Source organism: Microtus pennsylvanicus, chromosome 1, assembly GCF_037038515.1.
Source record: "Microtus pennsylvanicus isolate mMicPen1 chromosome 1, mMicPen1.hap1, whole genome shotgun sequence".
Lineage (NCBI taxonomy): Eukaryota > Metazoa > Chordata > Mammalia > Rodentia > Cricetidae > Microtus > Microtus pennsylvanicus.
This window is the reverse complement of record NC_134579.1, coordinates 139,149,798-139,165,497: the sequence shown is the minus strand read 5'-3', so window position 1 is coordinate 139,165,497 and position 15,700 is coordinate 139,149,798. Positions and strand designations below refer to the sequence as shown.

General features: G+C 44.8%; 1 protein-coding gene across 9 annotated transcripts in view; it reads right to left on the bottom strand.

Moving 5' to 3' along the window:
* LOC142858703 (cell adhesion molecule CEACAM1-like) overlaps window positions 1-15,700 on the bottom strand; it is a 238,812-nt gene that overhangs the window by 2,920 nt on the left and 220,192 nt on the right. For 3 of the 9 annotated variants that reach the window (XM_075988312.1, XM_075988354.1, XM_075988321.1), the window contains 2 exons: window positions 5,278-5,553; window positions 1,075-1,201 (listed from right to left, as the gene is read on the bottom strand). The exons of 4 other annotated variants lie outside the window; for them this stretch is intronic. In XM_075988312.1, the coding sequence (XP_075844427.1) occupies window positions 1,075-1,201; window positions 5,278-5,553 (403 nt within the window). Of the gene's footprint in view, window positions 1-1,074; window positions 1,202-5,277; window positions 5,554-7,609; window positions 7,865-8,315; window positions 8,595-10,094; window positions 10,455-11,262; window positions 11,421-15,700 lie in introns of those variants that run through there. 2 more of the 9 variants (XM_075988399.1, XM_075988389.1) reach the window with 2 other exon arrangements.

The window sequence follows — 15,700 nt, the reverse complement described above, 5'->3', positions numbered from 1 at the left end:
TGCTCCTGGAATCGGGGAGGACGCTGTGGGCAGCTCATTCTTGGGTTCCTTGCTGTCACTGAATCTCCATCACCCCATTCTTGGTGCTGCCTTCCCTCCTGAGGCCTCGTTCCTTAATCTAGTGCTGTCTTTTGGCCCTGCTAGTGCTGTCCTTTGTCTTTGCTGGACTCTGAATCTGCTTTACTTTGTCGCCTGGTGCTGCGACCACACCCAGGGTTGGTGTTTTACTACTGAGCTGTATCCCTGGTGTGTAGCTCTCTTATCTTTGATGCCTTGCACCTGTCTTTCGTAACACCTGCCCTGTTTTGTTTTCCAAGGATGGTTCTGTTTGTTTTACTACTCCTTTCTTTCTTCTCTCTCTCTCTCTCTCTCTCTCTCTCTCTCTCTCTCTCTCTCTCTTTCTTCCTTCTCTCTCTCTCTCTCTCTCTCTCTCTCTCTCTCTCTCTCTCTCTCTCTCTCTTCTTCCTTCTTTATTGCTGTTTTTTTGGGGGGTGGAGGGGGAGTGTTGAGTCATAGTTTCTCTGTGTAGCCCTGGTTGTCCTGGAACTCGCTCTGTAGACCAGGCAGGTGTTGGAGTCACAGAGTTCCGCCTGCCTCTACCTCTCTAGCACTGGGATTAATGGTGTGCTCCACTACCACCTGACTTTTTTCTACTTATTTTTTTTTGACCAAGAGGACTTCAATGCTTCTGTTAATTCATCTTAGAGTCCCTTCTCCCTATAACCCGCCCCCCAGCCCCGCTGCTGCTGCAGTCAGAGGGACATGCCACCTGTATCCTCCTGCTGCTCCTTGGATTCCCTCACTCTCCTTTCTTCTTGGACCTTGACTCCCTGTCTGAAGAATAAAGGTATAATTCCACCTGTTCTCTGTCTATGTGGGAACGGACTCCACAAAACCAGAGTACAGGGAGCAGGAAGACAGGGAGGCTGAACCCACAGGGTCAGTGCTGAGAAGCAGAGAGTTAGGAGAGAGGCAAAGAGATCCAGCTCAGAGGCAGAGGGAGAAAAGTTTTTGCCCAACTCCCAAGCATAACAATAAGAGCTGGAGAACACAAAAGAGGAAAAACTGTCCTACCCGCCAGTCTTCCTGAAATAAAAAAAGTATGCCAGGGCTGCTATCAGTGTCACCCCAGCGACAGATCCAACGACGATGCCGGCAATCGCACCCCCCGAGAGGCCAGAACTCCCTAGTGTTGGGTCAGCTGTCAGGGAAGAAAAGACGAGAAGGAATGAAGTAAAATGTTTTCCAGTGGTGTGCCCGGGAATTCTTAGCATGAGATGAAATTATTTCCATTTAAAGGATGAAAAAACTGAGGCTTAAAATGGTTTGTAAAAAGTACTTGAATCTGTATGGTTGATCAGAGACAGACCTGGCTACCTGACTTCACAGCCAACACGAGTGGTAGGAATAATTGCAACTAACATTTATTTTGCTCTCTCTCTCTCTCTCTCTCTCTCTCTCTCTCTCTCTCTCTCTCTTTCTCTCTCTCTCTCTGATATTTTGCCAAAAGTTATTGATTATTATATTAAGTTTTTAAAACCTACAATGAAGCAGATGAAGGAGGTGATGTAAACTAGAACCCTAGGAGGCTGAGGCAGGAGGATTGTGAGTTTGAGGCATGTCTGGGTCATATAATAAGATCCTTGCCTCCCTAAAAGCTCCCCCAAGCTAGTGGTGGGAGGGAAATAAAGAATAGAATGAGCATGAACAAACAGACTAGAGTAACAGTAGAGAAAGCTGATGCACCGAATGTTGGCTCTTCAAAAATGCTGAGCAATATTGCTAACCTTCTCCCACATTAACTTTGGAAAAAAGAGATGGCTATTTCTAAAATTTGAGACCTTACCATCTATTCTCAAGGATAACAAAAATTTCAAGAGAACTCAATAGTTATGAGCTAGCTGTTGGGTGGCTGAGATGCAGCAGACAAATTCCTGGAAACCCTGATGCTTTAGAGATAAAAAGAAACAAAATAGATTAGATGTATATCTAGTAAGATTGGATGAAAACATTTGACAACATTTCACAGACTTAATGACAAAAACACTGACACTGGGTAGAAGTCCAGCTTAGTCTAACAAAGGTCACATGTGGAAACCCACAGCCAGCATCATATTCCGTGGGACACTGGCAGTTTTTTCTCTGAGATCAGGAAGCACACAGGATGCTGCTGTGACCACTTCTGTTCAAGAGACTCTTAGGACACACACTACACAGAACCATCAGGCTAGACAATGAAATGAAAGGTGCCCGATTATGAGGTGGTAAAATACACATCTGCGAAGACACGAGCTTGTTTGTAGAAAATCCTTAACCTTCTACGGAAACTCTCAGAACTAAATGAGCAAAACTAGCAAAATTGTTGGACAACAAAGTGAACGTGCCCAGATGAGCTGTATCTCTGTATACTAATATTGACCGTGAACTGTTAGATTTCCTTTTCTTCCTGTCAGTAGTGGAGCTTGAACCTAGGTCCTCATGCATGCTAGGCAAGTGTTCAGTTACTGAGCAAGAGCCCCAATCTTAACATTGGACAACTGGAAAGGAAATCAAGAAAGTATTTTATTTATGAGTTCACCAAAAAGGATAAAATACTTAGAATTAACTCCACCAAAGATATAAAAGATTACACCCAGAAAACTACCAAATAAGAGAGATGAAAGAAGACAAGAAATGAAAGCCAGTGGGTTTGATCAGTGGGAAAATGTCATCTCATTATTGCTGTTTTGCAGTGCTGGGGATCGAAACCCGGGCCTTATATGTGGTGAACGATGCTCGATTGAACTATGCTATGCCTTTTAATTTTGATTTTGAAACAGGATGTCACTAAATTAATCAGGCAGGCCTTGAATTGACTATGTTAGGTACTCTTAGAACTTTGGTACCCTTGCCTCTCAGCTTCATAAGTGGCTGTAATTACGTAAAGCCATGACCAGGAGGCCTAAAAGACTTTTTTTTTAAAAAAAAGATAAATAACAATATTACTTAAAGTAATTTATAAGTTCTATGCACATCAGATCAAAACCCCAGTATAGAAAGAAAACAGTCCATTCTAGCTGTCTTGGACCTCACTACGTAGACCAGGCTGACCTCAAGCTCTCAGAGAGCCACCTGTCTGCTCCTAAAGTTGGTGTTAGAGGTGAGTGCCTTAAAAGTATCTTAACAAAGAAGAATTAAATTTCAGGACATCTTTAGTGATTTCATAATATTAGTATAAAGCTAAAATAATCAAAATAAAGGCAGACATACAGATCAGTGAAGTAGAATTGGAAAGCCCGGAACTGCTCATGCACACTGGCCAATGATTAGATTAAAGATTAGTTGTTACTATGATGTGTTTGTGGAGCACAGTTTTTGCACATCTAATGTGTTGTCAGTCCCGAGCAGGTAGCACACCCATCACTTCATTTGCCATTTTCACGTTTGTTAAGGACATTTGTCTCTGCTGGCTCCTTTGAATTGGTCAGTGTCACACAGGGTTGTCCTGCTGAGTTGCAGGACTTGGAAGGTATTCTCACTGTCCAACTGCACCTCTGTGACCAGATGAGTTTTGATCAGGATGCTAAGATTGTCCAACTGATGGAAGAATGATCTTTTAAACAAGAGATGTTGGGGAAATGGGATATCCAGGCAAAAGAATGAAGTTAAGCCTTCAGCTAACATCATATAAAAGTCAATTCTAAATGGGTCAAAGACCTAAAATGGATCAGAGCTGAAACCCATCAGACTTTCAGGAGACAGGGTGAAAGCGTCTTGAAGCTGAACTTGTCCCGGTTTCTTTGTTATGATGCCAGATGCATAGGCAGCAACAAAATAGATAAATTGGATTTAAGCAAAATTGAAAATGTGCATCAGATGATGTTATCAGTCATGTGACCCAGCAGGTCTTTGCGGCATTTTTCACAATAATCAAGGACAGTAAATGTCTATCTGTGGATGAGTAAGTAAAGAGAATGTGATGTCTATTCACATGGTTGTGCTTTTAAAAGAAGGAGGTTCTGTCAATGTGGTTATGTGAAAGATCCTAGAGTACATGATGCTGAGTGAGATAAACCCTGCACAGAAAGGCAGATGATCTCTTTCAGGAGAATCTCACAATCTCTGTGGACAAAGAGAGAAGAATGAAGGTTACCAGGGACTGAGTGGCAGCAGGAGGGAATGGGGAGTTGCTGGGTGAAAGGATTCAGACAGACCAGAAGGTTAAGTTTTGAGAGAAATGATACAGCAGGGAGATTATTGTCTACTATAATGGATTGTGAAGAAATGAAAAATAAATTTCAATTGTCTTAGCATAAAAGGATAAGGGAAGTAACAGATGTGTTAAATAATTTGAATTAATCCTTCCAAACTGTATCTAGATATTGTTTCTCTTAAATGTATTCCATTATGACATCAATTTAAAAACCATTAGTTACAATAAACAAAGAACTACACCAGGAAGTGAAAAGTTCACTTCAGAAAGGCAGACAATATTTTTAAATAAACCATTGAGGCCAATGTCCAGAGTCTGTAAGAAACTCCAACATAGCAAACAGAGAAACAAAAGCAAAGAACCCAGCTGAAATACAGAGGACAAGAGTAGGAAGGTATGGACTTGATAGAAAGTGTGTGCATGGCCAAGAAGCACAGGGAAAGAGGCTCCACTTCACTTCTCAGTCACTGACCAGAGGGAAATCAAAGTCACAATAAAGCAGCGCGCACATCTCTTAGGACGCACACCATTAAAATCACAGACAGGAAGGAAGAACTTTGCAATATATAAAGAAATTAGAGCTCTGGGGCATCGCTCAATGGGAGGCTTAAATGCAACCATGAGACACGGCACTGTGGGTCCTCAAAAGAGTAGAGAATTGCATTCAACTCAGTAACTGAATCCAGGATTGTAGGGGGTGGGATAGATTACGAGAAGTTTTGGAAATGGACAATAATGGTGTTTACACAGCAATATGAATATACTTTCTGCCATTGAGATGTACTTTTCAGAAGTCTACAGTGGCAGATCTAAAAATTAAAGATAATTTCTATGTATGGGTATTTTGTCTTGTATGTCTCTGTACCACATGCACTTTTGGTATCTGAGGAGGACAATAGAGGATATGAATTTCTTGGAACTGTAATAACACGCGAGATTAACATACATCCCTTACCAAGCTGACTGTATTTGAATCTTGAGCCATGTTTTTCTCCTGGTGACTTTTACACATTTTGGACACTGCTGATAAAGAATTTGCCCCTCCCCTAACACTATGGGGTCAGAAGGGAGGGGAGGTCACTCACCTATTATGGTCAGCTGGATGGAGTCACTCCTTTCAGAACTTACTGGATTGGAGACCTCACACTGATACTCCCCAGAATCCTCCCTCTTGACAGGATCTATGCTGAGGGTACTGTTGTTCAGGGACAGCTTCTTTCTATCCGTGAGCTCCAGCCTCTGGCCATTGAAGAACCAATGGATGGAGATCCCGGTGTTGTTTGAGGAGCAGTTCAGGAACACAGAGTCCAGTTCTTTGACTGTGGTGTTGGTGACTTGGATGGAGGGTGTAGTCACTGGCTCTGTGGATAAACAGTAGAGGGAACCAGGTGAGAGTCATTTACTCTCAGAGATCTCTGCCAGCTCACAGGGCCTACAGAATGACATGGCCCTCTGGAAGATCGCATGTTTGGGTAAAAGATACAACCTGTAAAGAAAGAGCTGAACCTTCCTCCTACCCAGAGCACCCACAGTGACCCTCGACTCAGGGTATGCATGCAGGTTCCACACTAGCAGTCCCTTCAGCCCACATGTCCACAAATCTCATGGTTGGCAGAATGTTTTCCCCATTGATTTTTGTGCTTGCTTACACTTTCTATGAATGTGAACAGTCAGGTTCCCCCATTATAAAATAGCCTTCTGTTTCTTTTTCATTAAACAATGTGTCATTTCTTTCAGATAGCCCAGCTAATCTTAAAGGTGTTGAAGCCTACTCCTCAGGGCTTGGAGAAATCCCAAACTAAGGAATTTCTGTTTGAAGCGGGCAGTGGTAGGAGGCAGAGGCAGGTAGATCTCTGTGAGTGTGAGGCCAGCCTTGTCTACAGAGCAAGTTCTATGCAGGCACCAAAGTTACACAGAGAAACCCTGTCTCGCAAAACCAAAATGAATGATTGAATGAATAAATGAATAAATAAATAAATAAATAAATAAGTAGAATTTCTGTTTGAAGAGAAATCTATTTCCTGCCGCTTGGAGATGGATTAAATACCACAGAGAACATATGAATGGCCACAGCATTGACCACAGCCTGCCGCTCTTATCCTCAATCCTGATTTTTTTTTTGAGACAGGGTCTTACTCTACAGTCCTGGCTAGCCTGGAACTTGGTATGTAGACCAGGCTGGCCTTAAACTGAAAGAGATACAACTGCGTCAGCCTCCAAATGCAAGGACTAGGGTCTGCCATCCTTGGATCTCACCACAGATATCTCTGGGATTTTCCTTGTATACTCCTCTGCATGGAGACTCAAGGAGTCTCTGTTCTCCAAGCAAGTGTACTTCACTGTTCTCATTGGTCACCTTCTGTGCTGGTGGCCAGACACAGTTCAGAGCCAACTAACCCATTCCTGACCTCAAGGTCTCTGATGTACATCAGTGACATTTTATTTTACTTTTTTAAAAAAATGTTTCTTTTCTTTATTTTTGTTTTTGTTTTTTTTTTGTCAAGGGAGGGTCTCACTTGTAGGTGGGACTGACCTGGAATTTACTATGTAGACCAGGTTGGCCTTGAACTCGTATTGTCTACCACCTGTCCCCTCCCTCCTTAGTACTGACATTAAGCGCGTGTACCACCACACTCAGTGGACTTTTTTTTCGTTTTTGTTTTTGTTTATCTAGACAAGGTTTCTCTGTGTAACAGTTCTAGCTGTCCTGGAAATAGCCCTTGTAGATCAGGCTGGCATTGAACTCACAGAGATCCCCGCCTTCCTCTGCCTCTTATGTGTTGGGATTAAAGGCATGTGCCACTACTGCCAGGCTCAACATTTGTTAGTTTTTTTTTTAAGTTGAGAAGAGTAAGGGAGAGAGCATCATCAAGTCATCACTGACATGGTTTACCGTGAGTCAGAACCAGGCTCCCCGGTGCCTTCTCCACCCTCTCTTCCCCGCCCATGGAGTCAGAGCTCAGCCAGTTACCCCTGAGACAGGAGCAGAGCTGGGAGCAGAGCTCTGAACTGCTGGTCCCCATCTGTGGGGAAGGAGGTTTCTCTTCACAATGGAGAAAAAGAATGTGAGCACAGTAAAGCCCTGGGTGTTCCTCCAAGTCATGGAGGTCATAAGAAAAAAATGGAGGGGACAGGAAGGCCTGTGTTAGTAACACAAAGAAATCTTGACCTTAAGGCTCTCACCCAAGCTGAGGTTTCCAAGGCTGGGAGAAGCTCCTCCTCACACTCCAAGCTCCATCCCTATAGCCAGGAAAGTCAGAGCAGCAGGAGAAGATCAGACAGGGATGGAGCAGGATGCTCAGGGGAGTTTTGCTTGTTCTCATACATAAGGGCTGGAAATTAAATTTTTCTGTGTCTTCCCAGAAAGCCAAAGACTCCACTCCAAACCTGTCGCTGATATTTCAGAGATCCACTTACCAAGGACTTCAATGTACTTGACTGTGGTCTTATTGAGACCAGTGACAGAGTTATAGACGAAGCAGGTATAGGATCCACTGTTATTAGTAGTGATGTTGGGGATAAGGAGCTCTTGAGAGGATGACAGGAGCTCTCCATTGACAAACCAAGAGTACTGTGCAGGTGGGTTAGAGGCTGCTTGACAGGAGAGATTGAGGTTTGTCCTTAAATGAAAATAAGTATCTGAGGGAGATATGATCGGGACATCTGGACCATCTGGAGCAAACAGAACAAAGGCACATGTGATGTCAGCAGAGGGAAGGGCAATCCTGGTCTGCAGAAGGTCATAGTATCTCTCTGACTTTTATTATAACCTCAGCTGAGCAGCCCCCACCCAGAGCTGGGGTGCAGATTAGTAGAAGAGTATTCATGCAGCAGGCACAAGTCCTAATCCATCTCCAGTACAGCACACAAACATCCCTACTGCACACTCGAGTGTGCACTGAGCCTGAGTCTGCACTGTCCCCTGTCTCCATCACCCTGAGCCTCAAATCCATTCTAGCTCAATGCTGGGCCTGGCTGCATGTACCTGGGTTGAGCCAGGAGTTCCTGGCCAGCCTAGGTATCTGTGTGGTGGGTCTGTGTCACCAACCCAAGGGGACCCAGTTTCCTAGCTCTAGCCCTTTGCATAGACAGTTGTAGCCAGGATGAAGCAGACAATACTCACAGGTAATGTTCAGAGTGAATGGGTCACTTCGGGAGGTGCTCACTGGGTTCCGGGTTTCACACTCATAATCTCCTGCGTCATTCCTCACAACACTGAGTAAAGTGAGAGTCCTGTTGTCCTCAGACAGCTTCAGCCTGTCACCTTCTGAGAGGCTTTGGCCATTTCTCCTCCACAGGTAGGTTGTATTCTCAGTCTTTGGATCACACATTAATGCTACTGAGTCATGACCCTCCATGGGATTGGAATTGTTGCTTGTGATGCTGGGCTTGGGTAGCAGTGCTGTGTGTGCAGACAACAGAGAGAAGGTTGTCCTGTGTGGTACCTCTGATTCTTCCAAGGGCCTCTTTCAACCGAGATTGTCTCATATCTCCCCTCAAACCCAGATCCTCAAAGAATCAGGGAGGAAGCAAAAAACTAGGCAGATGGAGTAGCTGAGCACTCAGACAATGGGGCCTCTGTGCTGTGTATGGGAGAAGCAAGGGCTTTCCCAGGAGGGAATTGAGCTGCAGTGTGTGGTGATGGACAGACTCGAGACTTGGAATCAGAGACCTCATGTTATCTTCTGGTCCTCACTGACCCATTGCGTGTCTTGGGACACTATGTGTGAGTCCCTCCAGCTGCCCTGACCTCCACTGCTCAATAAGGACAAGTGCCCTCCAAGCCTTTGCTGCTCAGGGGACTACTACAGATAAGTCATAATTAGTCTTCACATTGAGCTTCCCTGAGAAACTGACAACCCATCAGAGATCATACACAGATCAGGATCTGGCTGGCACTCAGGTCAGGCTGGGCTTCAGCTGGGCCATTCTTGTCAGAAGTTTTATGTTGATTGACATGAATCAGGGATCCATAAAAGAAGCCTGAGTCTAGGAAATGATCTATAAGACTCAGGGGCACCTAATAGAGTCTCCATGGTGGGGAGGCTGGAGATGTGGCTCTGGACAGATAGCTTGTGCCACCTATGGCTTGTGTGACTCTGACTCAGTGACTGTGTTTCCTGTCTCAGTTTCCCTAGAATAGGACAATGATTGTTGCCATGCCTATAAGTTCACCTGAAAGGTGAGCAATGATCTGACCTTCCACCAAGCAGTGTCTCTTACTGTTGCCTGCTAAACTCAGATCCGGATCCCCAGAGGCAGGGAGCTGCCATTTGTACACTTTTCTCCCATCTCTTTAGGGCTCTCCACCTTCCTGAGGGGTCTCCGAAGACTATCAGGACAGTCAGCTGGTTGTCTTTCATACCCCTCCACCTATGCTGAGCACACTGAGTCTCAGGAGGAGATGCCTAGGTGACCTGCCTCAAACATGGCTCTCACAGGCTGACAGTCAGCAGGCTACCAGCCTACAATCAATCATTGTCCCCTGTCAGCTCCAACAGGAGGTCAAATTCCAACCCAGTCTACAAGCTTCCCAAAATTCCTAGTCCAGTCTGGGGTGGAGATATCGAGCAAACTTCAGGTGTTCATGTCTCTGTGAGAATTTCATGGTTTTCTCAGCCAGGCCCTGCCTGAGTCCTGAAGGGTCTTTCTCAAGGCCATGATGAGTATCTAAGACCCTGGGCAGAGTCTGAGATGCCTGGGCTGAGTTACCTCACCCCACTCTGAGGGTGGATTCAAGTGAGGGATCCTTATTTATTGCTGTTTCATCCACTCCGTGTCCTTTACTAAATGTTTGAACCACAATGTGGGGACCATAACACAGTCATCCAGCACTGACAATTCTATGTGTGAAGTAGGATTAGGTCCACCCATGACCCAGAGGTTACAGAGAATTACTTACGGTGGACATGAAACTGCACGGATACTTTCGGATTATCAAAGCTTTGCATTACCATTTGCAACGTGTAGGCTCCGGTGTCATTCTGAGTGACGTTCTCAAAGAGCAGGGATCCATTGGGGTATATTGTCTCTCTACCACTGTATGCAGGCCCTGTTTTATTTACATTATCTGATGTTATAAATCGTGTAATTTCGTTACTGCTATCCGTATTTTCTCCCTTGTACCAGTAAAAGACTAGGAGTGACTCTGGCAGATTGTGGACAAGTAGAAGAACATTTGCCCCTTCAGCAGCATGGGGCGGAACTGCTTCCACAGAGACTTGGGCTGTGGTGGGAGAGCTCCAGTAGATCAAAAGTGAGGCTAAGAGGGAAGAGAGAAAAATCTATCAATAATAGATCTTTGCATTTGGAGGAAATTGAGAACTAAGTGTGTTCAACTCTCAGCCTTGGTGTGTGTGTCCTACTGGGTGGAGGTCAGCAGCATCACCCCCATTCCTTAGTACCCCTAAATCTTTCCACTGAATGAAACTTTTCTCGGGTGTCTGCACAGCCAACCCCTCACTCCCTCAGATCCCTGCTCACACTCAGAATCTTTGGTGAGTGTAGGCATGTCTTCTCTGACCTCCTCCTCTAAAGCCTTCATTTTCTGACCTTCGTAGCTCTGTTTCTTCTGAAGTGCTTGTCAACCCCTGACCCCACCTTCTAGATTTCCTTGTTCCTCTGTCTTCCTGCTTCATAGCACCAGGACTCTGTGAGGAGAACTGGTTTGATTTTTATTTAAACCTCACTGCCTGGAACAGGCTCAGATAGCTGTGAGCAAATCACTGTCCCAGAGCCTGGGGTTTATTTGTGGATTCCTCAGGGTCGTATGTATGAGATGACCCTGTTTACTGGCCCCAGTTTGAGTTTTACTTGGAGAGTCACCCTGACACAGTTGTGGGAGTCAGTCTTCAGGGTACAGAGGCCAGTGCTGATAAACTTACTACTGTGGGGGAACCCCTGAGTTTTCCTCCCCACTTAACAATTTGCATTCACCGCCAGCTTCCTGTTGCTCTCAGGCTTCAAGCAGAAGCCAGATGTCTCCTCTCTGGCACTGTCCCCCTCCCAGAAGACCCCATCCAGTCTCTGAGCTCCCCTGCTGTCCACACCCCTGAGGAATGTCTCCTCACCTGCCAGCAGGAGTCCCCTCCAGGGTAGCTGCCCTTTGTGGAGAGGGGCTGAGGAGAGCTCCATGTCTCTGCTGTGGCCTAGGCTCTTCCTCTGGACAGGAGGTTTGTTTGTCAGGCTGCTGCCTAGCCTGGCTGCTCTGGTGTCTGCTCTGCCTTTCTTCCAGAGCCTCCTCCCTGAGGAGGACGCCTCCTGGAGTCACATGGGCTGGGGGTGGAGTCTGTGTATCAGTGCTGCCTCCCTTCTTTCTATTTCTTTCTTTCTGGTTCTGTGTTCTAAAGCATACTTTGAGCCACAAGGTTTGGAAATGTCCTGTGCCCCTAGTGAACAGCAGCTCACCCCAGGGCCTTGTCCCTGCACTTCCTATAGCCAAGAGTGTATTTCCTTGTGACACAAAAATCCAGCAGAGCCCAGTCTGCCCTGTGATCTCAATGCTCTGGGAAAGTGGGAGTTACTCCAGGGAGGTAGTGGCAGTTATTTCTAGGGGCTGGAAAAGGTCTGTGTGTTGACTGGGGAGGGCCCAGATCCGTGGTCACTGCTCTCACCATTCAGGTGTCTGATACAAGTTATCTCAGGGGTTCACATCCCTGTGTGCAGGAGGAGGTGAGCTGTGTGTCTTAGAAAGAGGACTGTGTGCTCCAGCTCCCTATGGAGAGCCCCAGGGAGACACCCTTCCCCCCAGCTTCCTGTGCTAGCTAAGTGTGAATCAGGTCTTCCCATGCCCCCCTGACCCTTCTGGGATGCCTTTGTTCTCCTTGGTGAAGGCCCTGTGACCTCCCCGTCTTTTCTCATGGGTGTTGTGATGGGGAGGGGACTACATAGGGTCTCCTTGTAGAGTTGGGTTCTCAGAGACACAGGAAATTGATGGAGGAAGGTCATTGGCTAGTAAAGAAACTGCCTAGGCCCATTTGATAAGCCAACCCTTAGATGGGTGGAGCAAACAGAACAGAATGCTGGGAGAAAGGAGCCGAGTGAGGAGTTGCCATGATTCTCCCACTCCAGACAGAAGGAGGTTAAGATCTTCCCTGGTAAGCCACCTCATGGGCTACACAGATTATTAAAAATGGGTTAGATCAATATGTAAGAGCTAGCCAATAAGAGGCTGGAACTAATGGGCCAGGCAGTGTTTAAAAGAATACAGTTTCCGTGTAATTATTTCGGGTATAAAGCTAGCCGGGTGGCGGGAAGCAGCCCACTGCTCCTATTACAACAGGAAATGATTATGTGAGGGAGCTCCAAGTCCCTTGGAATCCAGATGGAGACAAGGCTACAAGACTTGTTCAGGTCTCAGGGAGCTTCCCTGTTGATTATGTAGTTTCTTGTCGCCCCCTGGTGTCCATGAGGAGACCTGCAGCTCATGTCTGTGCTGTCACAAGCTCCAAAGGCTGTAGTGGAGCTGAGCTCCTAGTTTCCCAGGGAAGGTCCCAGTGTGCAGCTGTTTTTGAGGACCTAGGTAGACTTTTGCTGGAGACTGTAACAGCTGAGGTGAGACTCACTGCCACTTTGATCTGCAGTTCCCCGAAGACTGATGGTGTTAAACCCCCTTTCCAGGGTGTTCATTAGCTTTTTGTACATCTTGTTCAGGGGCAGGAATATCCAAGGCCTTTGCTCACTCTAAAATAGTTTTGTTATGACTTTTAGGTTTTAAAGGGACGTACATTCATCCACCCAGAAACCACATTTTAGAATTATTACATAAAATATAATGAAAATCAAAGCAAATCAAATCGTGCAAGCTTTTCAGTGTTCATAATTCCTGGTGTGTTAGTTTTCCAGATTCAGGCCTATTAAGTCGTCATTCCCAGGAGTTCTCCAAAATTCCCCTATTATGAGGATTTAAGCATACTTTTGATGTGGGAAGGTCATATGTCAATCTAATGATGTGGGAAGGTCATTTGTCAATCTGTTGTTTCATTGGTTAATTAATTTATTGGTTAATCAATAAAGAAACTGCTTGGCCTGATAGGTCAGAAAATTAGGTAGGTGGAGTAGACAGAACAGAATGCTGGGAAGAAGGGAAGTGAGGCAGACGCCATGCTGCTCCTCTCCAGGTCAGACGCGATGAAGCTCCAGCCCAAGATGATGAACACTAGAATCTTCCTGGTAAGAGCAAGATATGAGAGTTAGCCAAGAAGAGGCTAGATACAATGGCCCGGCAGTGTTTAAATGAATACAGTTTGTGTGTTGTTATTTCAGAGCATAAGCTAGCCAGGCAGCTGGGAGCCAGGTGGCAGAATGCAGCCCGTAGCTCCTTCTGCATACTTTGGACAGCCTCCACTCTCTACAGTTTTTATATTTATACATAAAATTTTTGTTTAGAGTACAATGCACCTAAGTTGGCAGTACTTGTAAGAATTGCACTGTACAGAGACATTTAAAGGATGAAAACCATACCTTCAAATATGATTCTCCCAGGAAGGTGGCAGCATAGAGTCACATGTGGATATTGCTTGTTAAGGGCCTGTTTTACATCTAAACTGTGCACATGTTGAGAGCGCATTCAGAGGACCCACAAAGAACAGCATGTTTGTGAACTCATCAGGGAGTGTTTTGTCTCTTTAAAATTTCATGTTCTCCTTCCTCATGTTGTACTGTACCTCTTCATATTTAATTACTGTGTACATGCGTACATCATAGGCTAGGATCCACATACAAGAAAGAACATGTGCTTTCCCCCCTGACATTGAGTGATCTCCTTTAACTTTATACATTCTAAGTCTACCAACTTTCCTTAAATTTTGTGGCTTCATTTTTTCTCTAGATATGAATAATATTTCATTTGGTATATGCACTAGACTTCCATTATGCATTCGTCTGTTGATGGACATCTAGATTGGCTCCATCTCCTTGTATAGTGAATAGAGCAGCAGTATTCATGGGGGTGCAAATATCTCTATTGCGGGTACAGGATCTCTGGGTATATGTCCAGTGCAATAGCTGTGTCACATGGCATTTCTAATGCTGTGAGGGACTCCCACGAGCTTTAGAGAATGACTGCATCAATTTGCACCCCCTCCAGCTGTGAACTAGTGTTCCTCTTTCTCCACATCCTCTGCGGCTCTGCTGTCAGTTATTGGGGTGACAGCCATTCTACCTGGGTGAGCTGGTGTCTCACAGAACTTTTAATTCCCATTTCCCTGATGAGCAGGGGTCACCGTTTTCCTGAGTTTTACAGTTGTTTACTCTGAACACAAAAGCCATATAATATATGACTTACAAATATGTTTTTCTGTTCTGTAGGTGGTTCTTCCAGTTTGTCGTTTTAATTCATAAACGTGTTGTCTGAGCGTTGCTATTGCTGTGATGAAACACCATGATCAAAAGGAACTTGGGGGAGGAATGGGTTTATTTAGCTCTTACTTCCACATCACTGTTCATCATTGAAGGAAGTCAGGACAGGAAGTCAAAGAAAGCAGGAACCTGGATGCAGGAGCTGATGCAGAGGCCATGGAGGGTACTGCTTCTTCTTGCTCCTCATGGCTTTCTTACAGAAACCAGGATCACAAGCCCAGGGATGATTCCACCCACAATGGGCTGGACCCTCCCCCATCAGTCACTAATTAAGAAAATGCTCTTCAGGCTTGCATATGGCCCGACATTAAGGAGGCATTTTCTCATTTAGTGTTCTCGCGTGACTCTAGCCTGTGTCAAGTTGATGTAAAATTATCCAGTACACTCACTAAGTAAATTGGACTAAAGCATGAATGTCAATACTCTTTCATAAAACCAACTTTATAACTTTAGATTTTTTAAAAATAATGTATTTATTCTTATTTTATGCACATTGGTGTTTTTCATGCATGTTTGTCTCTGTGAGGATGTCAGATCTTAGAGTCACAGACAGTTGTCAGCTGCCAGGTGGGTGCTGGGAACTGAACCCAGGGACTCTGGAAGAGCAGCCAGTGCTGTTAACTGCTGAGCCATCTCTCCCCCTAATTTTAGTTTTTCATATGAAATTATTCTAGAATTTAAAAGCAAATCAATTTTTTACATTTGAAAATCTTTAAAAGTATTTTTAAAACTATAATTTTATAAATTATAAAAATATTTTTATGTCTTTTAAAAAGTTTAAAAATATTTTTGTGTCCCTTTGCTACTCAGAAAGCCTTTGGAAGGTAGACCAGTCTCTGTTTTTTTTTTTTCTTTCAAGATTTCAAAGAAAGTGTCAGGAGGAAATTTTGTGTTCTAGGTATTTTTCTTTTTCTTCAAAGAGTGGTGAGAATTGGAGCCACTACTTTACAAAACATTTAAAATTCATTACTTGACAATTGCATACGCATCCAGGTGCACACACATATCAGTGCATTTCCGTCAGGGGTGACCCCATGACCCTCTCATCACTTCCCACTCCTGCTGAACACTTCTTCCTAAAGTGCTCCCTTACTATGTGTTTCGTGTGTGTGTGTGTGTGTGTGTGTGTGTGTGAATGAGTGTGGATGT